Source organism: Indicator indicator, chromosome Z (assembly GCF_027791375.1).
Source record: "Indicator indicator isolate 239-I01 chromosome Z, UM_Iind_1.1, whole genome shotgun sequence".
Classification (NCBI taxonomy): Eukaryota; Metazoa; Chordata; class Aves; order Piciformes; family Indicatoridae; genus Indicator; species Indicator indicator.
The window spans coordinates 18503272-18531121 of NC_072053.1; the positions used below are offsets into that span (position 1 = coordinate 18503272).

The 27850-nt window shown below is 59.8% G+C and overlaps 3 protein-coding genes across 3 annotated transcripts; 2 read left to right on the forward strand and 1 right to left on the reverse strand.

The window, feature by feature from the left end:
• Window positions 1–242: 242 nt before the first annotated feature.
• TAF1C (TATA-box binding protein associated factor, RNA polymerase I subunit C) lies at window positions 243–4727 on the forward strand. Its single transcript, XM_054398107.1, has 14 exons — window positions 243–374; window positions 491–584; window positions 844–950; window positions 1040–1135; window positions 1218–1288; window positions 1373–1614; window positions 1689–1799; window positions 1917–2040; window positions 2158–2229; window positions 2350–2485; window positions 2580–2708; window positions 2865–3039; window positions 3164–3301; window positions 3562–4727. The coding sequence occupies exons 1-14, from the start codon at window positions 243–245 to the stop codon at window positions 4725–4727; spliced, it is 2793 nt and encodes a 930-aa protein (XP_054254082.1).
• Window positions 4728–4853: 126 nt separating this feature from the next.
• On the forward strand, window positions 4854–5995 carry HINT2 (histidine triad nucleotide binding protein 2). The gene is made up of 5 exons (XM_054397525.1): window positions 4854–4925; window positions 5295–5441; window positions 5528–5632; window positions 5710–5782; window positions 5874–5995. Exons 1-5 carry the CDS (start codon window positions 4854–4856, stop codon window positions 5963–5965), a joined length of 489 nt encoding a protein of 162 aa, XP_054253500.1. The 3' UTR covers window positions 5966–5995.
• A 9802-nt stretch (window positions 5996–15797) lies between these two features.
• NPR2 (natriuretic peptide receptor 2) lies at window positions 15798–26551 on the reverse strand. The gene is made up of 22 exons (XM_054397367.1): window positions 25819–26551; window positions 20965–21164; window positions 20768–20881; window positions 20357–20492; window positions 20176–20270; window positions 19954–20086; window positions 19755–19839; window positions 19524–19644; window positions 18919–18993; window positions 18676–18753; window positions 18464–18568; window positions 18123–18194; window positions 17888–18047; window positions 17659–17814; window positions 17409–17577; window positions 17151–17297; window positions 16849–16972; window positions 16669–16737; window positions 16404–16578; window positions 16219–16317; window positions 16032–16123; window positions 15798–15860 (listed from the first exon to the last, which is right to left on the reverse strand). Exons 1-22 carry the CDS (start codon window positions 26549–26551, stop codon window positions 15798–15800), a joined length of 3201 nt encoding a protein of 1066 aa, XP_054253342.1.
• Window positions 26552–27850: the final 1299 nt, after the last annotated feature.

Below are 27850 nucleotides of genomic sequence, written 5' to 3' on the forward strand. Positions count from 1 at the left end.
CCTGTCAGGGAAGGCGCGTGTCCAGCCTCCGGCCAGCAGAGGGCAAAGGCGCACACTACGCTGCTGCCAGCTCCGCTAGGGTCCCACTCCGGGCCCTGGTGCTCATTGGTGCGCGGTGCCAGCAGCCCGACGCTGTGGTAACGTCACGTCCGTCTGCCCGCATCGTTCGCACGCGGGAATCGCCTGGCCGCCGCGGCCATGTCCTGAGATCCCCTTCGTCCTGGTACAGGGTCCCCAGGGCCATGGAGTTCCCGGCCACTCTTTTCCCGTCGTACTTCGGCACCGGCCCGCCCCGGGAGGAGGGGGGCCCCGCTCCGGCCGCCGGTTGGGGCGAGCACGGGCAGGTGCTGGAGGCTGGCCCCGGCCGCCCCCAGGTGAGGCCGCAGCGCATCCTGCCCTGCTCGGGACGAAGGGTTTGGGACGGGCCTGGGGAGCGCGTCGAGGGAGCGATCACGGGTCTGCTCTTACCTCCAGTCTTCTCTCTCTGCAGGCCGGCACTGTGTTTATGCCCCGCCGTGGCGGGATGGGCGAGAGCTGGCAACCCGCCGACGCTGCTGCCATTCCACTCCTGCCTCCCAACACAAGTGGGGGCCGCGCTACGGGGGAGCATGGTACGCTGCTTGGGGTAGGGGGCAACATCCCATTTTACTCCACACCCTCCTGCGGAGCTGCCCTGAAGCTCAGGATGGTTGCCTGCTGGCTCTGCCACGGGAAACTTCAGCAGCTGTCCCCAGGGGTACCTGCACAGGAGGGCTTGGGGATGTGTGAGTGGTTGCTCGGTGGCACTGTAGCAGTGTCCTGGTATTTGTGCAGTACTGGCCATCCCCTGCCTTCTTCCCATAGCCTACTGGATCCCTTCACTTGAGGCTCAAGACATCCTGTACCGTGGTGTCCTGTGCAGGAAGCTCCGGACAGGCAAGTCCGCAACCACTCTGGACTTCACAAAGCAGGTACAGCCTGGGACACCATCTCTCACAGAGGTCCTGGGGGGGGATGGTGCAGGATCCCTGCATGTCCCAGCCCTTCTGTTCCTGCACAGCTGGGCCACTTCTTTGTGGATCACCCAGAAGATGCATTTGGCTCCATGGGGCAGCTGCTGCACCAGAACTTCTTCCTGGGCAACTCCAAGCTGAAGGTCAGTGTCCATCTAGAGGTGATAATGCCATCCACCACCCCTTGTGGCTGTCATCCCCAGCCTCTGCCCCTTCTCCCCACAGAGGCAGGCCCGGAACAGCACCATCCGGATGACAGCCCTGATGGAGGAAATCGACCGCCTGGAGGCTAGGCGGTAGGCATTCCCTTTACCCCTGGAGAGTGCTGGAGGAGGACTTCCACTCTTTCCCCCTACCTGACACCATCTGTAACCCTTCAGGGGCTGCCCCCGGCAGCGCCTTGTCCCCCGCCTACGCTGGTTCTCCCACCTCTGCCGTGACTGGCTCTTTGAGGTGCCACTGGGGCTGCTGGCAGAATGTGTACATGAGGAGCTGTTGCTGCAGTGGGCCAACCTGCTTTTTGATGACAGCTGTACTGGAGGGGCACTGGCTTGGCTGCCCCCCAAGGACCTATGCACGGGCTGCCTGGTGTACCCTGGAGGGAGGTCCATGAACCATCTCTGTATCCTTCCCCACAAAGTATTCCTCGGGAGGGAAGAGGGGATTGTGTTGCACTGCCCTTAGCCAGCACCACAGATTTCCAGGATGTGATGCTGAAGGAACTTCCCCGTGTCCAGGCCTCCCCAGCGCAGTTTGAGCTCAATGGGCGTATCCGGCAAGTGGCTGCTGCCAGGGTAGATGGGGAAGGTAAGACAGTCCTGGGATCTTACCAAGAATGCATATTGGGCAGAGCATGGAGTGGAGCGGGAGCAGGATGCTTCCAGGATGTTGCCATCTCGTGTGTCATCTCTTGTGCTCCTCCAGATTTTGTTGGTGTCCGCTCAGACTATCACTGTGGTGTTTGGAGGGTGCCAGGTAGGATGGGGGCAGCCCCCACACCACTGCAGGTCATCCGCACTGATGTACCTGCCTCCTGCCTCACTGTCAGGTATGCACTGGGGGAGAATGGGGCTTTGCAAGGATGGGGCTGTGCTGCATCTGCAGCCTTCTCTGCTGTGGTGGATGTTTTTGCCCCCACAATTATGCCATGTCTCTCATCATGCAGCCCTCACCTCCCTGGGGAGCTGGCCGTCTGCACCCAGAGTGGAGCCATCTACCTCTGGAGCATTGAGATAGGGTGAGAGAGTGCTCAGGGCTTAGAGTGGGCTCATGCAGAGTCCTGGGTTTCAGAGAAGTGGGACAGTCCCAAACAATGGGGGCAGTTTTGCCCTCTGCCATCATCGCCTTTTTCCCACAGGCTGCAGAGGCTCCGCCATGACACCCAGACCATTTTTTTTCGGGACCATTCGTCTTGGCGCTGGAGCGACTTCACCGCTCACCCGCGAGTGCTGAGCTGTGCCGACCGCACTGGCCTGCAGTGCCTGGATGCACGGGTGAGCATGGGAGAATGGGCACAAGGCTAGCAGTGCGTTGGGGAGAGGGTTGTACAGCCTGGGATGCTGACAGCACTCTGCTCTTCGGCTGCAGGCTCCTGAGAGATGCCACTTCGACTTGTTCAAGGTGGGTCAGGAAGCCAGCTGCCAGCAGGGTGAGCGTGTGGTACTGCCCATGTACCTGGGCAGGGCCCACCCCTCCCAGCACCTTGTCACCACGCAGGTAAGTCGCAACACACATGGAGAGGACAGCTAGGGGTAATACACCCTGACACATCCCCAACTCCCCGTGCCTGTGGGGCAGGGAGGTCACTCAACTGAGGGGGGCTGCCACAGAATATTGGGGTGAGCCCTGCTGAGCTGTGCATTCCTGTCCCAGTTCTCTCTGTATGTACTGGACGAGCGGTTGCCGATGGTGCCTGTGTTGAAATGGGCACACATGATGAAGGCCCCCCCTCTCTTTTCCCACCTTACACCGGGGGGCCCTGGGAGGAGCCATAAGGTGCTGCTCGGCGCATCTCGCACCCAGGAGCTGTTACTGCTGCAATACCGGGGTAAGAGACGGGGCTTGAGGGGTGCTGCAGGTCTCTGCACATGTCCTAGTCTCCTAACTGCTGGGACCAGATGCTGCCCCAGCATCCATGCCCACTGGGCAATTTTTATCATGTCCTTCCACAGGGGGCAGCCAGTCGGCCTGCCAGCTGGCAGGGTCTCCTCAGAAGCTGCACAGCATCGCAGGCTGTTTGCCGTACCTGCCCACACAACTCCCGCACCACCACTACCTGCTCCAGCAGCGCCTCGGTGCCCCTGCTGCTGGTGGGTGTCCTGCACCACCCTGGGTTGTAGTGTCTGGGTCAGGGATGAATGTGGGCTGGAATGGGCAGTTGTAGGCCACTGTGTGCCATGGAGTGGGGGGTGGTGGTTGAAAAAAGCAAGCCCTGAACAGTCCTATGGATGAGATGAACAACACAGAAAAGAACATAGGAGTGTACCTATGGTGGGGGTAGATACAGCCCTACTGCTGGCCAGGCCCAGGGCTGGGAATATAGTGACAGATGTTTCCCCTGTTCCCACAGGGCTGGCTACTGCACTGCAGGAGGATGGGCCACAGGAGGCCCTGCTGGTTTTCCAGCTCTCTGAGGCTGGGGACATCTTCTACCAGAGGCTAACACATGAGGCTGTGGAGCCCCCTGCTCCCACTTTGAGGGATGAGGCCATGGTAGCCCCTGGCTCTTCCCCTCTCTTTGAGACTCCAGCAGGCAGCCCACTAGGCTTGGGCAGTGATGAAGAAGAGCAGGAGGAAGAAGAGCAAACCTTCTACCTGTCCAACCTAGAGATCATTATCAATGAGGAGGAAGATGAAGAGGAGGTGGGGGATGCAGGCACAACAGCAGCCCCAGAGGAAACCAAACCACCTCAGGAGCCCTCTGCCAGCCCCCAGCCTTCCCCAGCAGTGCCCAGCCCAGCTGCAGCCCTGCGCTACCGCCGCTGGCTGAAAGAATTTTGCAAAGGTTGCAGGGAACACCGCTCACACACCTGGCCCCCCACCTTTAGCCAGAAGCGCATCTTCACCCGCAGAGAGCTGGAGATACCAGCAGGCCCAAGCACCCTGCACCAGCAGGCACGTCAGCAGCTGCGTCAAGCCATGCAGGAAGGGGGTCGCATCCAGTGCTGGGACACCCTACCTTCCCAACCCCCTCTTCTGCAGCTCCTGGAGCCATCAGGAGGTCTAGATCCCTTGAGTGCTCGTCTGACAGCAGCTTGGTCTGAGGACTGGTGTCAGTGGTGGGAAGAAAGGTCAAGCTATAATGTGGCACAGCGGCAGCGAGCACTGCGGGAGCGGCGGCGTCGGCAGAAGCGAGCTCGGGGCCGGCACAGCCTTTCAGCCAGCTTCACCTCCTCCCACACGTACCAGTCCGAGCTGTCGGAGCTGAGCGATGTGCCCCAGCTGCCGCCACCACCACTGTCCCCTACTGTGTTGCCCCGGGAGACAGCCAGCAGCCCAGCGCCAGCGCTGGACGAAGGGCTGCTATCCTCCCAGAGCCTGCGCTGCCGCGGAATCCCTAAAGAGCGGCGGAAGACGCTACGGGACTACTTGTCGGTGTGTGCCGGGGACCTGCCCGAGCCGGCAGAGCCGCTCGCTAGCCAGGCCGGTCAGGCGTGCATCCCATCGTCGCAGAGTCTGAGCCAGGCCTCCTGCACTTCACAGGCCCGCCGCAAGCGGCCACGCATGGGCTTCTGAAACACAATTAAACTGCGTTGCGCCTGCCGCTGCTGGTGTGCGTTAAAGCGCTGTGGGGGTGGGGCTAGGGCTAGGAGTGGGAGTGACGGGGGCGGGAGCCAATGGGGCGGGAGCGGCGCGGCCATGATGGCGGCAGTGCTGCTGGTGCGGGGGCTGGCGCGCGGCTGGGCAGCGCGGGGCGCTCTCAGCCAGGGCCAGGTGGGTGCTAGGGCCACGCGGTGGAGGGACGGGACACGCCGACGGGGGGTCTGGAGAGGGTTTGAGGGTGCTTAGCTGCAGCCGAGCCTTTGCTCAGAAGGCGGTTCGTCTGTGCTCTCGCTCGGGTCAAGGTCCGCCGTAGGCCTGAATCCAGACATGCGCACCGGTGGGGCCGTGGAGCACCCCTTTGTATCGTGGTCACCCCATTGTGCGCTGCCTGCACCTACCCTGCGTGCAGCTTTGTCCCATATATGCACCCCCATCACCCTGGCACGTGTGCCGTGTTTCCCGCACTCTCTCGCCACCCCTGGCCACGGGGGCCAGCTCCCCGGGGGGTGCAATCCCTAAGGCGTCTGGTGCCTGCCCCAGCGATACACGGCGGCGGCCGGCGGGCGAGACGGGGAGGTCGACAAGGCACGGCGGGCAGCGGCAGAGGAGGCAGGCGGGCAGCCCACCATCTTCAGCAAGATCATCGACCGCAGCGTGCCTGCCACCATCCTCTATGAAGATGACAAGGTAGCGGGGACGACAGGGCACGTGTTTCCAGCGGTGTGGGACAGCCGCATGGATGTGGGGCTCACTGCTCCACTCCCCCTTGGTAGTGTCTGGTCTTCCGCGATGTGGCCCCCCAAGCTCCCATCCACTTCCTGGTGATCCCCAGGCGCCCCATCCCCAGGATCAGCTGCGTGGGTGCTCAGGACACCGAGGTGAGTCGGCGGGGGTTTCTCTGGGACATTGAGGGAAAGAGAGGAACAGGGGAAAGGTGACCCTGCCACTCTTGCAGCTCCTGGGGCACTTGCTGGTGGTGGCGGCACGTACTGCGCAGGCAGAGGGGCTGGCTGACGGCTACCGCCTCGGTAAGTTGGTATCCCTTGCCATGTGTATGGGGAGGAACAGGCTGGGGGTGTTGCAGGAGCGTTGCCTGACCCCTTTTTCCTCCACTGGCAGTGATCAATGACGGGAAGGATGGTGCCCAGTCTGTCTACCACCTGCACCTCCACGTGCTGGGGGGGCGGCAGATGGGCTGGCCACCAGGCTGACCCCCTTACACACTATGGACTGCCAGCCAATAAAGCATCTCCTTAGTGTTGGCTTCAGTAGCTTTATGTCAGGGTGTCTCTACTGGGGGAGGGGTGGCTGGCCTGCGACTGCAGTGGGACTCGGTGCCCCGCTTCTTGGAGGTGAGGGGCATGTCAGGGCTCCGAGCATCCCAACCTGCCCACACTTAAGATGCTCTGAAGCCCCCCAGTTGGAGCAGGAGGTTTTTGAGGGCTACCCACATGCCAGATCTTTGTGTTGGGCAGAGGGAGAGCAGGCTGAGTGTTTTGAGGGTGTCCTCAAGCTGGGGCATGTCCCAGCAGTACCCCATGCCCTGAGCTACCCCACTGCCAAGATGCAGTCCCAGCACCCCTGTGTGCCTCCCACCAAGCCCCTAAGTGCCCTTCAGGAGCACTCTTGTGCTACTGCCAGAGCCCTGCACCTGGCAATGGAGCTCCTCTGCCTCTCAGAAGTGAGCTAATGCACTGCATTGAACTAAAAGTGATAATTGCACGTTTAACTCTCCTTGGGCTGCTGTGAGCTGAGGGCACTGCAGGATGGATTGCATGCTGGGTGTGCTCCCCACTGCACGTCTATGTACCCCTGTGCCACAGCACTTTCCACAGCCCCTGTATGTGCGCTGCTGTGCAAAACATCACACTGCACACCCCAGACTCCTGCTGTGTGCACACTGCTGTGCCAGGCAGCATTACAGAGCAGACACCTGTGCCTGCACAGCGCTGGACACCCCATTCTGTAGAACACAGTGAGGCTCACACTGCAGGAACACCAGCCCCCACCCTGGTGAATGCAGAACACGGGCAGCCCTGTGCAGGCCCAGCCACACACGCTTGCCCATGTCTGCGTGCTGACCACAGACACGTGTCTGCATGGGGCCACATCCACCCCACGAGGGGGCCCCTGCTCATGGTGCCATGTGCTCGCTGCCAGCGCCGTGCTGCAGATGCACGCAGCAGGCTACTTGCTTGCCACCCACTCACCACCCACATGCTCCCTGTTCAGTGCCTCCCGCTCCCATTGCACTGCTGAGCCGCAGGCGGGCACCAGGGCTATATTTAGTATCATGGGGCCAGTGCTGGCGTGGCACATGGCCCACCTGGCACTACTGTCAGGGTTGCCTGGGTCCCTGCCAGCCGGCCAGGGGACCACAGCCCCGCCAGGGAGAATGGCAGCTCTGTTCAGCCTCTAGCTCAGTGGCGCTGGTGGTGGGGCCCCCTGGGAGCAGCATGGAGCTGTGGCAGAGCACAGACACTTTCCCCACACACATACACTCAGTATAGGATGCGGAATGTTTTTGGGGTACAAATAACAATGTTGATTGCTGCTGCTTCCCACTTGCAAAACCTACTTGAGTGTCAGCACAGGGTGGGGCCACTTTCAGACACTGAGCAGCCCTGCCTTGGAGCTAGGGACCTCAGATTGGGGCTGGGGGTTCCTGGGAAGGTGAAGACTCCAATGAGGGGCTGGAGGAAGGTATCCCAAAGAGGGGCCAGGGGTGCCCAGTGTATCATCTCCCAGGGCTAACCCAGAGCAGTCCCCCCACCCAGGGATGCCTTGCCTGGCAGAGGATGAGTGCTGGCATGTGAAGTCAGGGTACAGATGCCTCCCATCACCTTTCTCCAGCAGTGGGTTTATTTTTTCAGTTCCCTGAGCAGTGCAGGAGCACCACAGCAGTCACAACTCTGTGGGGTTGGGACTGGGGGGGTGGGTGGCCACCAGCTGTTTTCATTCTTCAGCTGAAGACTATCACAAATGACGCAAGTTCGCAAAAGAGCTGGGCAGGGGGGTGGCGGGGGATGTGTCAGACAATGAAAGGCAGACAGACGTGCTCCATCAGCTCCAGGGCTGCTTCCCCACAGTGATTCTACCGGGGTGCAGGCTCATGGCAATGCCCCAAATGCAGAGTGGTTTGTCCCACAGTGAGTGCACAGCCCCAGGTAGGCATCATCAGGGCTACCGTCCCACACTGTAGTGTTCCTTCAGTGTCCCCCAGGCACTCGTTCATGCTGCTTGTCCAGGCTTTTGACTGTCTGAGGAACAAGCCCACATGTCTGGTGGGGACTCCAGGGCTGATACTGGGAAGAGCACTCTGGTGTGCAAGCTGGCACCGGGTGTGCAGGCTGCCACCCTCAGCAACAGCTGGAGTATGAGTGTACCTCATCAGCCAGCCCTGGGCCCACAGCTGAGCATGGGGGACACAACCAGGAGCATTCACAACAGCACCTTCAGAGTAAGCACTCTAGCCCTCGGGGCACCCAGGCACCCACCTTCAGTGGGTGCTAGGGTAGTTTCGTCCTAGCATAGCAGGGCCCCCTTTGCCGAGCCTAAGCTCCAGGGCATGTCTCTCCCTCCTCCCTGCAGCTGTGCTGCAGATGGGCTCAGAGGAGCCCCAGTTTGGCACAAGGCCGAGCACCCTGAGGGAGGAACAGTCCCTGCTGGGGGCCCCGGCCGGCTGAAGCCAAAGGGGCCAGACACATACCCGGCCAGGAAAAGCAGAGGCCCCCGAGTCAAATGCTGTGGCCCCAGCAGCACACACCGCAGAGCTCTGGAATAACAGCCCTCACGCAGGAGCTATCAAAGGGCCCTTCTTCTGCCTGGCCTCCACGAGGATGGAGACTGGGGGGTCCCAGCGAGGGCTGGCGATGAGTGAAGCTGCTCCACACCTGTGCGGGAGAGCTGTTCCCAATTAGGCCCCACTGGGTCCCAGGACCCCTATCAGCCTGGGCCAGCCATGGGTCCCTGGGGCAGAGGAGCCTGCCCAGGTGCTTGGCCATTTCGGGAAATGGGTCACCTGGTCAGGTCATGGGCAGCAGCATATCCCCAGGTGCCTAGTGTAGGGCACATCCCTGCCAAACCAGCATGGGCAGTTGTCCCTGCCCAGGCATGGTGCCCACTCATGTGCCCCATCCAAGGGCCTCTGGGAGCTACTCCTGCCCCTCGGGCCAGACCCTTTGAGCTCTGGCCAGCCCGGAGCTCCTCCCTGTCCCTCAGTTCCAATGCATTGGGGCGACCCAGGGCAGGGGGTACGGCCCCTGCCACACTCCAGATGCTCCTGTCCCGCCCTAGGCGTGGCCCTGGCCCCAAACTGATGCCCCAAACTGATGCCGCAAACTGCTACCCCAAACAACTGCTGTACCAAACTGCTGCCCCAAACAACCGCTGTACCAAACTGCTGCCCCAAACAACCGCTGTACCAAAGTGCTGCCCCAAACAACCGCCGTACCAAAGTGCTGCCCCAAACAACCGCCGTACCAAACTGCTGCCCCAAAAAACCGCCGTACCAAACTGCTGCCCCAAACAACCGCCGTACCAAGGTGCTGCCCCAAACAACCGCCGTACCAAAGTGCTGCCCCAAACAACCGCCGTACCAAACTGCTGCCCCAAACAACCGCTGTACCAAGGTGCTGCCCCAAACAACCGCCGTACCAAACTGCTGCCCCAAACAACCGCTGTACCAAACTGCTGCCCCAAACAACCGCTGTACCAAGGTGCTGCCCCAAACAACCGCCGTACCAAACTGCTGCCCCAAACAACCGCCGTACCAAACTGCTGCCCCAAACAACCGCCGTACCAAACTGCTGCCCCAAACAACCGCCGTACCAAACTGCTGCCCCAAACAACCGCCGTACCAAAGTGCTGCCCCAAACAACCGCCGTACCAAAGTGCTGCCCCAAACAACCGCTGTACCAAGGTGCTGCCCCAAACAACCGCCATACCAAACTGCTGCCCCAAACAACCGCCGTACCAAACTGCTGCCCCAAACAACCGCCGTACCAAACTGCTGCCCCAAACAACCGCTGTACCAAAGTGCTGCCCCAAACAACCGCTGTACCAAAGTGCTGCCCCAAACAACCGCTGTACCAAGGTGCTGCCCCAAACAACCGCTGTACCAAAGTGCTGCCCCAAACAACCGCTGTACCAAGGTGCTGCCCCAAACAACCGCCGTACCAAACTGCTGCCCCAAACAACCGCCGTACCAAACTGCTGCCCCAAACAACCGCTGTACCAAACTGCTGCCCCAAACAACCGCTGTACCAAAGTGCTGCCCCAAACAACCGCTGTACCAAAGTGCTGCCCCAAACAACCGCCGTACCAAACTGCTGCCCCAAAAAAACGCCGTACCAAAGTGCTGCCCCAAACAACCGCCGTACCAAACTGCTGCCCCAAACAACCGCCGTACCAAGGTGCTGCCCCAAACACCCGCCGTACCAAACTGCTGCCCCAAACAACCGCCGTACCAAACTGCTGCCCCAAACAACCGCCGTACCAAGGTGCTGCCCCAAACAACCGCCGTACCAAACTGCTGCCCCAAACAACCGCCGTACCAAACTGCTGCCCCAAACAACCGCTGTACCAAGGTGCTGCCCCAAACAACCGCCGTACCAAACTGCTGCCCCAAAAAAACGCCGTACCAAAGTGCTGCCCCAAACAACCGCCGTACCAAACTGCTGCCCCAAACAACCGCCGTACCAAGGTGCTGCCCCAAACAACCGCCGTACCAAACTGCTGCCCCAAACAACCGCCGTACCAAGGTGCTGCCCCAAACAACCGCCGTACCAAACTGCTGCCCCAAACAACCGCCGTACCAAACTGCTGCCCCAAACAACCGCCGTACCAAACTGCTGCCCCAAACAACCGCCGTACCAAGGTGCTGCCCCAAACAACCGCCGTACCAAACTGCTGCCCCAAACAACCGCCGTACCAAACTGCTGCCCCAAACAACCGCTGTACCAAGGTGCTGCCCCAAACAACCGCCGTACCAAACTGCTGCCCCAAAAAAACGCCGTACCAAAGTGCTGCCCCAAACAACCGCCGTACCAAACTGCTGCCCCAAACAACCGCCGTACCAAGGTGCTGCCCCAAACAACCGCCGTACCAAACTGGTGCCCCAAACAACCGCCGTACCAAACTGCTGCCCCAAACAACCGCCGTACCAAGGTGCTGCCCCAAACAACCGCCGTACCAAACTGCTGCCCCAAACAACCGCCGTACCAAACTGCTGCCCCAAACAACCGCCGTACCAAAGTGCTGCCCCAAACAACCGCCGTACCAAGGTGCTGCCCCAAACAACCGCCGTACCAAACTGCTGCCCCAAACAACCGCCGTACCAAACTGCTGCCCCAAACAACCGCCGTACCAAAGTGCTGCCCCAAACAACCGCCGTACCAAAGTGCTGCCCCAAACAACCGCCGTACCAAACTGCTGCCCCAAACAACCGCCGTACCAAAGTGCTGCCCCAAACAACCGCCGTACCAAACTGCTGCCCCAAACAACCGCTGTACCAAAGTGCTGCCCCAAACAACCGCTGTACCAAAGTGCTGCCCCAAACAACCGCTGTACCAAACTGCTGCCCCAAACAACCGCCGTACCAAAGTGCTGCCCCAAACAACCGCCGTACCAAAGTGCTGCCCCAAACAACCGCTGTACCAAAGTGCTGCCCCAAACAACCGCTGTACCAAACTGCTGCCCCAAACAACCGCTGTACCAAACTGCTGCCCCAAACAACCGCGGTACCAAAGTGCTGCCCTCTCCGTTCCGCCCTTCCCCTGGCCCCGCCCCCTCAGATTCTCTGCCAATAGGAGGTGCGTACGCAGCCAGCGCCACCAATGAACTGTCGGCAGCGGACGGTGCGTGCCCCGTGTTTACCATCCCCATGGAGACGAAGCAGCCTAACCTTGCACAGGGCCGCGGAGACGCGAGTGGAGCGGTGGGGCCGAGACTACCTCGAAGGTGGGACCGGGGGCACCGACACGCAAGCGTTAGGAGTGTAGGCCTCTAGGGTGACCCTCGAGGGAGATGTCTGGGGGTCAGGGTTGGAGGCGAAGTCTGGGAGCATTATGGGGACAGGGAGGCATTAGAAAAGGGAGGGGATGGGCGACACAGATTGGCAGGGGTCCCAACTAGGGAACAGGTTGGGGCAGCAGAGTCCGGGCAGCGAGCGCTGGGGGTTGTAGAGACTCGGGAGGGAGTGAAGTGGGGTGGAAGGAGCATTATGGAGCCAAGCCTGGGCTGAGGAAATTGGGGGGGATGGTGCTGGGGGCAGAGGAGGCAAGGAGGAAAGAGGTGTTAGGGAGGAGGAGACTCCTCCGGCATGCAGACCCAGCAGCAAGCACTTCTACTTCCCCTCAGAGGCAGAGAAATCCCTCACCCTCATCGCTAGTTGGGGGTGACACTGCAGGGAACCTGGGGTACCCTGCCTGCTGGCTCTGCTCATACTGGATATGGTGGGAAGGGAGGGGCTGAAGGATGTCTACACTGCCTTTCCTCAGGGACTGTCCCCACCTGCAGGGTGACTCTGGCAGTCCACATGCCTCCCATGCTCTCTGGGGAGAGGCTGCCCTGCATGGCTGGGGTTCAGAATGACATCCTCCTGCCTGCAGTGCCTATGGAGAAGCCCCAGTGCCACAGGGAGATATTGATGGCTACAACCAAGATGCCCCAGGAGATGTCAGCCTCGGATGAGCTGCTTGCCAAGGCCCAGCCAGCTGTGCCCAGCATGGTGCCACCAGCTGAAGCTGAGAAGGATTCCTGTGGGATTGAGCTCCCAGCCTGTCCTACAAGGTGCAGGACTGGCCTCAGTAATGTGCCCCCTGTTGTGGTGCCTGTGCTGCCTGCCACCCTGAAGACATCAGCAGAGCAGCCCAGCCAGTCAGTGCCCCAGGGTAGCTGCTTGATCCACAACTGGCAAGAGGAGGTAAGTCCCCACCATCACCTGGGGGGTCACAAGGGAAAATGCCTCTCAAAACCTGCCGTACTATACCCCACATGTGATCCTCTGAAAACCCCTGCTCCACGGCAGATCCCTCTCTAAATAACTGCCCTTGGCCAAGCCAGAGCTCCCTGGGTGACCTTGAGCCCAGCAGGATGCAAAGGGGTTGAAATTCAATACCACAAAAGCATGGACATGCACGTGGGGAGTGATGGTGAAGGGAAGACAGCTGGGAGGCTCACTGCTGGGGCAGCAAAAGCTGGCTGTTGCAATCTATCACAGGGGTACAGGGACATCTACTTGGGCAAGCCAGGCAGGGGGTGACATGGGCCAAGCCATGCCACAGCCTGGGGACTTCACAGTTTGTTCAAAAGCTCTTAAATTTTGCCCACTAAAGGGACAGCCTAGGGTTGGCATGGCCATATGAGCAGTGGAGGTCAGCTGTGCCCCAGCCACAGATGCCCCCCACTTAAGGTTTCCTAAGGAGCCAGCTGGAAGGACTGTCCTCCCTTTTTGCAGCTTGTATGTCTGAGGCTACTCCCAGGGCTTGTGGCAGGCACCTGTCTACATAGCATGGTCTTGGGTATGGGGCAGTACCCCTGTGACAGGGGAGGTTTAGTCTGGATGTTATGAAGAAATTCTTCACAGAAAGAGTGATTGACCATTGGAGTGGGCTGCCCAGGGAGGTGGTGGATTCACCATCCCTGGAAGAGTTTAAAATAAGACTGGATGAGGCACTTAGTGCCATGGTTTAGTTGATGAGATGGTGTTGGGTGATAGGTTGGACTTGATGATCTTGATGATCCAACAAGGTTAATTCTGTATGTGATTCTGTGTCTAATTTGGGGATGCTCAGCAGGAGGGGTGACTCACCCCCACCTCTGAACTGTGCCGAAGTCCTAAGGGACTACCGAAAGCCTAAAAGCTGGGAGTGGGCATGGGGCACTGCATGGTGGGCTCCTGCCCCCTTTTTGCAGCCACACCATCCATTGCCAGAGAGCCACAAACCATCTGGACACTGTGCCAGGGCAGGAGCCAGGCAACAAGGGCTTCCCCCACTGGCATGGCCACCACGGGCAGCTGGTCCACCAGCTCCTCTCCTGCCCCACCAACAGGACCAGCACAAAGGACAGCTACCACCCACCACACAGGGCTCTACTACTGGGACGAGGTGAGGCTGAGCCCCACCTAAGCCATGTACACCCCAAAACACATCAAGATCTTAGTTGCAGAGCTAACCTTATCCCCCACAGGGCAGCGGCAGACCATGCTGGAGTCCATGCTCTACAAAAAATACAGGCAAGGCTACACCCCCGCCACGTGCCACCCACCCCTGAAGCCAAGCACCCATCCTTCTGTGGATGCCTGCCCAGGGAGTGGGGAGAACCCAGAGGTGAGGGGTGCAGGTTCTGCTCTGTCAACAGGAATGAGATGCTGCAGGAGGTCTGTCCCCGCCAGATGCCCATGGAGTCAATTTCCACCACGCACCAGGATTACTGTACCAAGGGCTGCCAGTTCATGCCACTGCCCACCACCAAGGTACAAGCAGAGGACACTACCCCTGAGCTTGTGGCAGCTTGTGAGCTTTTAGAAAGCTTACAAAGTTTCCATGTCGTGCTGACCTCCCTGCCCATTATCATGTTGCCCTCTGGGCCCACTGTCATGTTGCCTCTATTTGCAGCCCCACAACTACTGCACAGAGCAGCCCTGCAGCTTCTGGCTGGAGCAAGCCCACAGCCTGCCTGTAAGTACCCCCCAGCACCCTGCCCTGCCGGCACCCGAGGAAGTCGGCTGCTGAGAGAGACCTCTCTCCTCTAGGGTGTCACCAGCGTCTGCAGCAGGGACAGTCCTTTTCGGAGGAATGCAGCCTTCTCCACTCCCATCACTGAGCACCTAGAGCAGCCCCTGCCCCATACACCCCCAAGCAGCCAGCTCCAGACCCACAAGCAATAAAAAATAAAGAGGCACAGATAGTCCCAGTGTCTCCATTTGGACGGGGAGCACCATGTCCCTGGCATCCTGATCTCCATGAGCCCACACGACACAGGTGTCAAGACCCCCATCCAGTTCATCTGTAAGCCACTGCTGCCCCAAGCCTTTCTCCTTGCCCTTGCTCAGCATCTGCAATGGTTGACATGCAGCCCCGAGTACACAAGGGCAGGTGGGTTCCAGGCAGAGGCAGTAGCAATGCAGCCAGAGCATGAGGCCAGAGGAACACACTGCAGCCCTTGAGCCAAAGCAAACCTGGTTGCAGAAGCCCTGCCTTCCCAGCACTGCCCTGAGCCCTCACCAGCCACTGCTACAGCCACCCTGCACCAGCGTCCTGTGGCCAGAATCCAACCCCATGCCACAGCCGGACCCTCCTGTATACAATGCTCTGCAATGCTCTAAGCAGCTGTCCCTACCACAGGCTGAGCTTGGTATTGGGGTCCCCTCCCAGCTCCTCACTCCTCTTGGCACTCGAGCAGAGTGATGCACAGATCAGGACACAGAGGGATTTGAGGCAGTTTGTATTTCAACAAAATAGTTTGCAGGACTCCTATATTTACACCTGGGGGAGGCGGTTATTTACACGACCCAGTGGGGCTATATACAGGGGTGGGGAGACTGGGGAGGAGGGGAGCTGCAGCATTGAACCTGCCCTGGCCACAGGGCTAGTCCCAGCAGAAGCGCCTATTGCCTCCCACCCCAAGGAGAGTGGGGCACAGCTTTTGCCAGGGGCCAGGTATTGAAAAGAGATGGCAAAGTGCCCTATGGGGCTGCCAGGCCCCAGGAGTGGCTCAGAGCCAGCTGAGCCATAGGGGAGAGGGCAGGGGTGGCAGGACCCCAAAGAGTGGGAGGATACAGGGTCCCACCCCCTGGACTGGATCAAGGCTGGTTCCCCTGCCTCAGCTGTGGCTGTGTGGGGACATGGACTTTGCTGGTGCTGATGGAGAGGGGCAGGTGGTGCCATGGCTGCTGGATCCCCTGTGCCCAAGCCCTGATGAAGCAGGGAGGCTGTGGTGGGGCAGGTTGTGGTGATGGGGTAGTGCTGATACATGCCACCGGGCCAGGTGCTGGAAAGCATGGTGGCCCCATCAGAGTTAGGTGCTCTGCTACTGAGCTCAGATGACTTTGGTGTCTTTCCTCTCACCCAGCAACCAGTACGTCCGCATCTTCCCCTTGCCCTGTGGGGATAAAGGGGAGCAATGAGATCCCCATCACCCTGCTGCCACACCTCCTTGGGTGCCATCCCACCCCACTTGAGGGGACAAGGTATTCCAGCCCAGACCCATTCACCCATCACAGGTCCCTACAGCAGAAAAGCTGGCACCCTACCAGGGTCCTTCCACCCTCACCTTCATCTCCACATCCCCACGCAGCTCCAGTTCAAAGCAGCCAAACTCATCCAGGACCTCCTTGGTGGTGGATGAGACGTGTATCTTCAGGGCTGGGTGGCACACAAGGGCAAAAGGGACACAGCTGGGTCCTGGAGTGCACCATGACCCATGGCACCAGACCCCAGCTGCAAGCCCCTTGGCTTACCCTGGCCATTGGACTCCATGCGGGATGCAGTGTTTACTGTGTCCCCGAAGAGGCAGTACCGTGGCATCTTTAGACCCACAACTCCGGCACACACAGGACCTACGGGTACAGAGATGCATGGGGCTGCTGCAGAGCAGGTGGGCACACCTTCAGCAGCCGCGGTGCTGCCCAGCATAGGGACGGACCTGTGTGTATGCCGATGCGCAGGTGGAGCTGGTCGTTGGGCCGGTGCCGGATCTTGAAGGTTTTGACAGCCTCAAGCAGGGCCAGGGCCATACGAACGATCTCACGGGCATGCAGCTTCCCATTGCGTACTGGCAGCCCCGACACCACCATGTAGGCATCCCCAATAGTCTCCACCTGCACGGTCAGGGGGAGCAGGTACACCCCAGGCTCCTTGCTGCCTGCCTCACTGCAAGGGGCTATGCTTGCTCACCCCACTTTCCTCACCTTGTAGACATCAAAATTGTCGATGATGGCATCGAAGCAAGTGTAGAGATCATTCAGCAGTGTCACAACCTGGATGGAGCAAGGCACACATGTCCCCCCAGCCCCAAGGGTGGTACATCTTGGGCACAAGCCCTGCTGCACCAGCCCCACAGGGGGCTGCCCCTCAAGCCCTGCTCTCACCTGCATTGGAGTGCTCTCTGCTGAGAGAGCAGTGAAGCCAACAATGTCACTGAAGTAGATGGTGACACTGTCAAAAGCTTCAGCCCGCACCGTCTCTCCACGCTTCAGCTGCTCTGCCACAGAGCTGGTGAGGATGGGAGGATGATAGTGGGTTCCTACCCAAGACCCCTCGTTCCCCCTGTATCCCTTGCCCTGCACCAGCATGAAGAGCTGGCAAGGGACCCCGTGCTTGCACATCAGTGGGTTCACGCTGACCCCATATCAACCCACAGACCCACATGCTCCCCTCTTCCCTCTCTCACTGGGGCAGAATCTGGTAGAGGAGGTTCTCTGCCTTGCGCTTCTCCTCCAGGTAGGCCTGTGTCCGCTCCTCCACCAGCTTCTCCAGATTGTTGGCGTACTGCTCCATCCGTGACAGCAGGTTGTCCAGGATGCTGGTGCTGCCCTCCCTGCCAGGGTTCAGGCAGCTGGCACCGCAGAAAGAGGTGCTGCCAGCCACCATCCCCATGGCTATCCCCACTCCCGCTCAGGGCCACCTTCCCTGCTTGCCAGCCACCCACTTGTTGAATCTACGGATGAAGATCTTGATCTGGCTGAAGTCAGGACGCTCGGCTGGCTCCTGTGCCCAGCAGCGCTCCATCAGCACTGCCAGCTCCTCACTGTGCACCCCGATGTCAATGGAAGGGCGGAAGAAGGGCTTCTGGCTGTTACGCACCTTCTGCACAATCTCTGTCAGGGGAGTGGCCAGCAATGAGCACCACGCTTCCGTGATGGGGAGGAGATCACCCCACCCCTGCCCCCAGCCAGCACCTTTGGGGCTCAGGTCCATGCCCTCAATGTAGAAGGGGCCATTGCGCAGGGCAACCTCCTGCACGATGATGCCAAAGCTGTAGACGTCGGCTTTCTGCATGCCTGGGGTGGGCAGGCGCCCCTTCTGCAGCAGCTCCGGTGCTGTCCACAGCTTTTCTGGTGGGACACAGCCGTGGGGTGGTGAGTCAGTGCCATCTCATCCCCCTGGCCACCCTGAGCAGGCACTCACTGGCGTAGAGCGCATGTGTGTCCTCGCCATCACAGGGTGAGCGGAAGCTGGCCAGCCCATAGTCGGTGATCTTCAGCACAAAACGGCTGTCCACCACGCAGTTGGAGGACTTGAGGCTGCCGTGGTGACCGATGATACTGTTGTGCAAGAAGGCCATTCCCTGGGACAGACAGACACGGTGAAGCTGCATCCTTCAGGCACCATCCCTACCCCCTCGCACCCCTCGTTTGGATACCTTGACAATGTCATTGATGAGGGAGTAGCGAAACATCCAGTCCAAGTTGATGCTCTCGTTCTCCAGGACATCCTGGGGCAGCACATTGAGTGGACTCCAACAGGCACCCACAGGATGGTGACACCGGCACCAGCCTCACCAAACACCCAGCTGTGGGGGAGCTCTGTGCCCCCGTCCCCCACCCCTCCCCTAGCTTCTGACACCTGCTTGGGCAGTCCTGCTGCAAATCTTGTGAGGTGTGGGCGGCCACCAGCAACTACAGCCCTATCCTCAAGGCCCAGCCCAGCCCAGCCAGGTCACCATGAGTGCCTGTCAGTCCTGCAGCCCCCAGACCCCCGTACCTGCAGGCTGCCCCGTGGGCAATACTCGGTGACAATGCAGATGTTAGGAGGGTCAATGCATGCCCCGATGAAACGCGTCAGGTGGTTGAACTGGATGTCACGCATCTGTAGGTGGAAGCAGAGCCAAGGCAAGCTTGAGGTCCCCCTGCTGCCAGAACCAGACTCTGCACCCCTAAGCAGTGTGCCCACCCAAACCCAAACCCCAAACCTACATGTTTCAGCTCAAAGAGCACCTGCCGCGTCAACTCGATGCGCTTCTTGTTGATGTGCTTGATGGCCACCACGTTGCCCTGGGGTGCCAGGGATAGGGAAAAGGTCAGTGCCCACTGGGTGGACTTGGGGAGGCAAGGAAGGTGCCAGCATCCTATAGGCTGGGGGTGCAGTCAAGGGGGAGCACCCCAGCAGGAATGGGAGGTTTTGAGAGGAGGACTCAGTTCCCCATCTGCTGCACTGACCTTGAAGTGGCCGGTGTTGGCAAAGATCTGGTACTTGCCGTGCGTGGTCATCAGTGAGCCATAGCTGGAGCCACGCTGCAGGGAAGGAGCTGGGTTATGGATGGGGACTCCAGAGTGGGAGGGGTCAGGCACCAACAGAGCAGGGCAACGACACCCAGGCATGTGCAGGGGGAGGGTTCAGGACCTTTGCTCTGAAGGATCAGACAAGCTCTGCATGGTCTTTAGGGAGAGTGAAGACTACAGGATGAAGTATAATGTGCTGCAGGGCATGTAGAGGATGGATAAGGTGTGGGTTGGTGGGCCACACAGGGCTTTGATAAGGGATAGTGTGCTGCAGGGAATTCAAAGCTGTGTAGGGAAATAAAGAGACTCTGCAGGGAACAGAGGATCATGCAGGAGATAGGTAGAAGCGTGGCTCTACAGAGGATGGAGAACTATGTAAAGATGCAGGGCTGTGTAAGGGATGGATGCAATGGGGCTATGGTCCGGTAGAGGGTGAAGGGCTGTGTAGGGGATCAACAAGGCAGGAGTGCTATGCAGGTGGGGAAGGCAGCACAGGGGCAAGAGCAGGGGGACAGTGGTGCCCCAGAGCTGGCAAGTCTCACCAGGGACAGGGTGAGCCGACTGCCTGCTGCCTTGTGGTACCGCTCAGGACTCCCAAATTGCAGCTCGTCCCAGCGGATCCTCCAGAGCATGCTGGCAAGCTCCTTCTCCAGCATCAGCTTCCTGGAGGGTACACAGGGGTCACAGCCCCATAACCCACAGCCCTGCCTGCCCCACTGCCAGGCTGAGGGGTGCCCAGGGCTCAGGCAGAGGCTCCCCCAGCCCCAACTGACCTGAAGATGAGGAAGCTGGAGATGCCAAACATGACAAAGGTGAGACCAGTGCCCAAAGCCACAATGGCCAACATGGAGAGTGGGGCTGCAGGCAGGAGAGGACATCAGGGTGGTCCACCTGGCCACAGGTGTCAAACTGCCATGCACCCATACAGAAGGGTGCTGGGGTACAAGGGGCATAGGGACTCAGTACACCCACTTTTATCGCAGGAGGGGTCATCCACATCGAAAACACAGGGCGGGTTGTCCAAGGGGGGAGCCCCCTTCACCCAGGGGATAGGTCGTCCCAGCCAGTGGATCTGCTTCTCCACACCTGAGTAGTGTCCCACCACCTACAGCAGAGAGAGCTTAGGCCCTCCCAGCCCCCACTATCCCATCTCCCACCCCTGGCTGCTGGCAGGATCCTGGTGCTGGCCCCCACCTCATACTGCCCACTCTTAGGGTCAGCCATGGCCCATAGGTTGAAATCAGTGTCCCGGTCATTGTTGCTGTCCATGCTCACCAGCCCTGTCACCCCTGTAGGAGAAGCAAAACCCAGGTGGGATGGGGATTGGGTCCCACTGCTCCTGGGGCATCCTCATTCTGGCCACACCTACCCTTACCATGGAACTTGCGGTCCCGCATCTTCTCAATGATGTGGGTAGCATTTTTCTTGGAGCCACCCTCCTGTATGGTCTCGTTCAGCACCATGGCATACAGCAGCATCCCATCATAGAAACACCCTGCCACCAGGTTCATCTGCCAAAAGGAAACTCGTCTCACCTGTGGCCACACACCCCTTCCCCAGGACCTTCAAACTCTCATATTGGGGCTATGTACCCATGCACAGGCCTGTAACATCAGGCTGGGGCCTCACACATCCTGCAGGGATGGCAGTGCCTGTGGCTGTTCCCACCATGGATGGCCCCTCTGGCATTGCCCACGACTGTGTCCCACCTTCTGCAGCCTGGTGAGGTGCCACAGCCCCATGCAGCAGGGCCTCACCACCCCAACAAGAAGGAGAACTTACTCACCAAGGAGTAGTTGAGCTGTACCCCAAATTTCTGCTTAGCTCGCAGGATGAGCTGCGTTTGGAAATGCTGGTACTCGGGGTTTTGGGGCTCATGATAGGTGATCACCAGTACCATCTGCAACCAAACACAGCACTCTGGTTCACATACCAGGGTCAGGCTTGGAAGGTCCCCACCCCAAGACAGTGGGTGCAGCTCACCTGAAAAGCCTCACGCAGACCTGAGTCCTGGCCCAGGCTCTGCTGCCAGGGCTTGAAGGGGTCACGGGCAGAGTCTCCCCGCAGGCTCTCTCCAAAGACATCCAAGTAGAAGAAGACATAGTCACCGTTTGTGAGGTTCTCACGCTGCGCCAGCTGCATGATCTGCTGTAGCATCTCTGGTGGCCCGCAAAGATACACCACTGGGGGCAAGATGTGGGTTGTCAGAGGGGTGATACCAGCCCACCCTGGCATGCCCAGACCAACTGTGAGGTGGGATGCTTTCCCCTGGGGTGATAGGGCACAGCAACCCTCCATTGGGGCATACTTGGTGGCTTCAAAAAATGAGGCAGGCACCCTACACACAGACTCCACAGACCCTGCTCCAGCACATAAGTTCATCGTGCTACCGCAAAAGTTACCCAAGGGATATCTCTCCCCACATTCCTCCCAGCCAGCCAGCCCCAGTCAGGGCACCAAGGAGGGCCAGGAGAGGCATCGTGGCTGCACACGGGAGGCCCCTGGGGAGGCAGGGCTGGGATGGAACAAACCCATGTTTGGGTTTGTGGCCAGCCAGCTGCGCGGCAGGAATGCGCAGGTTCCCAGATTCCAGCACCTTCTGTGGCTGCCTGAGCTAATTGGAAACAGAGCATCTTGCTAGTGTGACCCACACGACAAGGGGATGCCCGGGCCCCCGTCAGCCACCCCATGTTCCCCTGCCTGCCTCAGGGGGCTTGGCCAGAACTGATGGGATGCCCACTCGGGTGCTGCATGGGTGATGGTGTGGAGTCGGCACAGGGCATTGCAGGCCAAGAGGATGGGAGCCAAAAGGTGTTCAAAACCCCCCTGAGCAGGGGCCCTCCTTGCCCTTGCTGAGGATTCTGCCACTGCCTCCTCCCACCCCTCGGAAAACCAGGGCCCCCGCTCCAGCCAGCCTGGCTGGGAACCCAGGATTGAGCAATGGAGGAGGCGGTGGCGGCAGGGCGGTGCTGGAGGAATGTCACGCTCGGGCACTGGCCCCAGTGAGCAGCCCTTCTGCATAGGGCCCTACACTGCATCCAGATCCAGAGCACAGAGGGGGTTGGGGACCAAAGGAAGTCCTGTAGCCCAGAATGGAGTCCATGCTGCTAGAGGACACTCCCTCATTTAGACAGCAAAGCAGACAGGGTCACCCATAACGGCAGCTCAGCAGCTCATGGGTGGAAGAAGAAAGTCAGCACAGCTACCCTGGGCACAGGAAATCCACAGCAATGTGGGGAACTGCTTGTGGGCACAGGAGAGAGGGAAACTGCAGCAGCTCAGGCTGTGCATGAGCAAAAGTATGTTTCAGGATCTGAAATGATTTTCCTCCAAGTGCTGCAATACTTCAAGTAAACAATTTCTTCTTCCTCACTCTGCTAGTCTCGCACTCGGGGATATGCCGTCCTGAGATTTCTGGGCCAGGACGGGCAGCTCAGCGTCTCTCCAGCACGCAGAGGCTGAGGGACCCCTCATGAAGATACAGCACAGGACCCTCTCCATCCCACTGCAGGCGCCAGGAAAAGGCATCACCACTCAGGCTGTAGAGCCACAACAGCTGTTGGCAGATGGTGAGACACCCCAGGTGGCTGACCCTGCAGTGGCAACCAAAGCTTGCCTTGCCAAAGGCCACTGAGCAAGGGGATTGACAGCACCTGGACGGCTCCCCAGGGACAGGTTGCAGGAGCTGTGCAGAAGAGAAGGGTCAATGTTTGGGGCTCTTCCTGATGGGGCCTCCAGCTGGCAGCCTCCTTGCCTGGCCAGTAGCATCCCTGCCTGTTCACTCTGCCCCTGGGGTGGTCAAATGGCCAAAGACAGCCTCAGCACCACTGAGGACAAGAGGAATGGAGTCCTGAGAGGCTGGGGTACATGCAGCCCCCAGGCATTTATTCAGGAGGTGCACATGATGATGTGATGGCAGTTAACAGCCATATTCCTGACCATGCAGTCAGGGTGGCAAGACACTACATGACCCCTGCATGATGGAAGAAAACCTAAAGTCAGGGCAAATCCTGGTTTGGGGCAGTAAATCCCTGCAAATCCTAGTTTAGAGCAGCTGCACCAGCATGGGACAGTGCAGCACAGAGACCCTTGCACCAGCCAAGCAGCCTTATCATGCCTGGAGGGACTGTGAGGGTGAGGACCAAATGCACTCCCCTCTCAGCAGCAGGACCCAGCCATCTCCCCAGGCAGGGGACCTGGGCTTTGCAGGCAGATGCTCCGGTAATTTCCTCAACCACAGTTCTAATTATATCAGTGCTTTTGCCAGTGGAAGGAGAGATGTGGGCCCCTGCACGTCACCCAGGCACCAGTGAAAGGGGCAATGCAGCAATGTCCCCCTTTGCCCGCTTTTCAGAGCTGTGTACATGGGGATCAACAGCCTCAGGGGCACAGTAGGACAGGGAAGGAGGCTTTACCCAGAAAAGATTTACCAAACTTCTGCCCATCACCTGGGAGAAAGAGGGTGATGCCAAGAGGAATGACATGTAGTGCCATTGCAGGGCATGACTGTGGATGTGGCTGCAACTGAAGCTCCTGCTTCCCTCTCCATGCCATACCATGCAAGCGTGGGTACTCCTGGGACAGCCTTACAAGGTCCCTAGTCCCTGCCCTGCATTTCCATGCTAGGAAAGCACACAATGTCAGGATCACAGCCTTGAGCACCCATCCCAGTGGGGCCAAGCACTCTGCCCCCACCTCTGGGCTGTAGCCAGAGGGGCCCAGACTCTCCTGCATCCTACCTCAGAGACCCTTCAAGGTTTCAGCCCAACCCTGGTCTCCTCCCCAACTAGCGATGACTGCCCTTCTGCATCAGGAGGGATTAATTCTCACCAGGGTGATGTATGGCACTAAACTGGAAACGTTGACAGCAATCTCTGATTTTAGGCTTTTTCCCCACACAGTCCTTAGCCTCAGCTCCGTGCAAAGATTTGCACTCCACAGCTGGTGATGGTGCATGCAGGGAGCTTCCTTCCCAGCCTCTTGGCCAGGCAAACAAGAGGGGCAGCCACAAACTTCTCAGCACACACAGCCTGCCATGTTGTGCCTACCTAGCCCCAAGGACCAGACCCCAGCAACCTCAGTCCTAGGGGAACCCAGTCCCACACCCCCATGCACCCCCATCCTGGTCCCAAGCATCCTCAGCCACATGTCCTGCTGGCCCATCTGGCTCCACTAGTCCCAGTTTGATGTCCTTCTTAATGACACAGCATCTCAGGATCCATTAAGACGCATCGCAGAGTGGCTGGCTCCGGGATCAATGCTCCTCACTCATCAATAATGAAAGAGCATCAGGCTGCCCTTGCTCGCCAGCTGCCGCTGTAAGCCCCTCCATTTCCTCCTGCTCCTCATGTAGCTGCTCTCTTGGGGCACTCAACAAGGCACCAAATTGATTTATCCCTCCATCATCAGAGCGGGGCCATCCCCAGCCCTGCCCCTGGGGCACAGCAGGGACAGGCCCAATCCAGAGCACCCTCATTCCAGGCTGGGAGGCTTTGCCTGAGCATGGCACAGCTGACTCAGTGTGCCGACACCAGGCTGCTCTGGGCACATAACCACAGCTGGTGCTGCCCTTCAAATGGCCACGTCCACACCATTACCTACAGCCTCTGAGGAAATGTCTGGGTCCTGAGGGCGTCACTGATCCTGCTAACACAGAAAGCAGGGTGTCCCCAGGATCCCTCACACCACAAACCCCACTGAAGTGAGGATCCATGTGAGCTCTCCCCTGGCACAGGGAACCCAGGCTGGTAAACAGGAAACAGGACTCTATGGCCTCCAATTCTGCCCTGGATGCACCCCACTGGCACCAAGGCAGCATAGAGGTCTTGGGTCCTGTCTTGTCCACTCCACACACACTTCCTTGTGCAGGTCTTGCTGCTACTCCTGCCTCACCATGACAAAATGTGCCCACTCCTTCTGGCATCCTAGGCAAAACTTGCCTTGTCAACCCCTCCCTGTGCGCCACATGGGACTCACCATGCCCTTAGCCTGTCTTCCTGCTCCAAACAGGTCATTCTGTGTTCCTAGCCCCTCCTTGTGCCCCAGAGGGTCCCACCGTTTCCCTGGGGCCTGCCCACCCTTTGCAGCATCTTACATGGGTCCCAGCATGTCCTTGGCCCCTCATTGTGCCCTGTGTGAGTCCCATTGTGTCCTTGGCCCTTCACTGCACTCCATACAAGTCCCACTGTGTCCTCAGACTGTCACAGTGCTCCACAAAGGTGCTACTGTCTTCTTGGTTTGTTGCTGTGCCCAGCATGAATCCCACTGTGTCCTCATCCCCTTGCTGTGCATTAGACAGAGCTCAGTGGCCCCTAATCCTTTGCTATGCCTTAGATGAGTCCCACTGTGCTCCTGCTCCCTGGTTGGTGGTGCACCACTCTACGGGTCTCTTTGCATCCTGTCCCTTCGTTGTGCCCTAGACACATCCCACTGCACCCCCCAATCCCTCTGCTATGTCCTATGTGTGCTTCACCACACCCCTGTCCTCTCACTGCAACCCAGAGAGGTCCTGTGGCACCCACAGCCCCTTGCTGCACACTATGTGTGCCATGCAGCACCCCTGTGTGCGACTTGTACCCCAGACCGGGTCCTACCACACTCCCATTTCCAGATAGGTCCCACTGAACCCACATTCCCCTGTTGTGCCGCAGAAAGGTCCCGCCCCATGTTCAGCCTTTCGCTGCGCTCTGCGGAGTCTTTTGCCTCCTCCCCGAGCCCTGCGCGGTTCCCCCGCGGGGACCTCTCTCTCTATTTCCTCGCTCACCTCCCTGGGCACTCAGCCCTGTTCCTCCGCGGGGTCCCCTCCCACAGCCCCATCCGCCCCGCCGCCCCACGCACCGCGCCCGTTGGCCTTGATGAAGTGCACGGCAGTGTCGGGGCCGCCTTCGTCCGCAGAGTAGATATGGTGGCGGACGGTGAGGTTGCTGCCATCCTGCAGCTCCTGGTAGACACCCTCGACGGTAAAGTAGTAGGGTCGGTCATCGGTCTTGCGGTCCACGTAGAGGAGGACGGCGCGGGCACTCCAGTTAAAGTGGGCGTGGAGGTGGGAGACGAAGGCGCCCAGTTTCGGGGCCGAAGGCCCGGTACGCACCGTCGTGCTGTAATGCTCCCGTTTTCGGCTGAAGCCGGCCGCCACCGCCCCGCCGGTGATAAGTGGCAGCCGCCAGTGAGAGGCAAAGCGACCCACGGACGCGGCGGGGTAGACGCAGCCTGGCCCAAAAAGGACGTCGGGGTCGTGGTAGAGCTTCAGGTCCACGGCGTTGAGCGGTGCCACGTACTCGGAGCAAGCGCCCTCCAGCTCCGAGCTCATGAACTCGACGCGCACCGAGAACGGCTGCGGCAGGAGCGGAGGCTCACCCCGCTCCAGCGCTTCCAGCGCCAGGCTCAGCGCCGGCCCCACGCGGGGCCAAGCCCACGCGTAGCTCACGTTGCGCTCCGGCAGCACCACCGCCACCGTCAAGTTGGCGACCGTCCCGTCGGGGGTCGCCGCTCGTCGCCCTTCGCCTCCCGCTCCCGCTGCCGCCGCCAGCACTGGCAGCAGCAGCAACAGCAGCAGCAGCCGCGGAGCCATGGGCCGCGCTGGCTCCTCCGCCCCGGCCGCCGCCCGCCGGCCCTGCAGCCCCGCCGCGCCCCCGCCCCGCCGCCTGCGCCCTCCCCCGGGCGGCACCGCCCCGGCCCCGGCCAGCGCCCTCTGCCGCCGGTCCCCGGCCGACCGGGCGGCATCGGGATGGGCGGGCACCGCCGTGGGGGGCGGGAGGCCAGTGAGACATGGAGACTGGGGAAGGAGAGCACCGGTTCTGGGGGAGGAAAGGTGCGGAAGGGTGCGGGAGTGCTCCCCTTCCGAGTGTCCTCGGTGGAGGGTCTCCGGGGTCCCATGAGGAAAGGGGATCTCTATGTCCGTCAGTCCCCAGGTGTTAGGGACTGGGGAGGATTGGGTCCTGGGGAGATCCAGGAGCGGGGTTGAGGAGTTGGCATCAAGTTTCGGAGGTGTCCTCATTGGTTGGGGATTGAGGAAGTGGTACATGTGTTCTGGGGGTGGCCCGGGGGGAGGGCGGAGGAGTGCTCACCTCTGGATGTTCCCGGTGAAGAGTTAGGGAGGGGGCCTGGGTTGGCCCCCAGCAAAAGGTTGGGAATGGGGCTTTCCAGGTCCTGCAACCCCCAGGTGGCAAGGATTGAGAAGGGCCTTCTGTGTTCTAGAGGATCCAAGAGGGGGGTCGGGGAGGGAGCATCTCGGTTCGGGATGTCCACAGTAGGTGGAGTATTGAGGAGAGGGCAATGAGGCACGGGAGGTGTGCAATGGGTCTTGGCAAAGGGGTGTCCTGGGGAGGGGTGTCCATGATAAGGGCAGGTGAGGAGATACACGGCTGTGAGGTGCAGCTAGCTGATAGGGGAGGGAGCATCCTCGGTGCGGGCATCCCCACCAGGGATTTCAGGGAGGTTTCGGGATGGGCTACAGGGAGAGTTGAGCTCTGGAGAGGAAATACTGGGATCTCAGTGACCCCTTTGAAGGGACATCCAGTGCCTGGGATGTGGGTATCCCCACCGAGCACAGGAAGGGTGCTGGAGAGGTCCCTGAACATTTGGGATTTAGCAGGGGTGTGATTGAGGAGCTGGACCCTGAGCAGTGGAATGCCCTGGGGATCTAAGTTGTCCCTGACACTGAAGACCTTCCCCCCAAGTTGTGCAGGGTACAAGCAGGGAGCTGTGCCACAGGGATCCTGTACTCTCTGCTTCCTGTCCCTGCTCCAGACGTTATCTGGATCTCTGAGGACAGGGGTTGCCGGGGCTGTGGCTGAAGGCAGTGGACTTGTCACCACTACGGTTTTACTGCTCGAGCCGCTGTACTGTGCGCCATACGCATAGGAGGCGG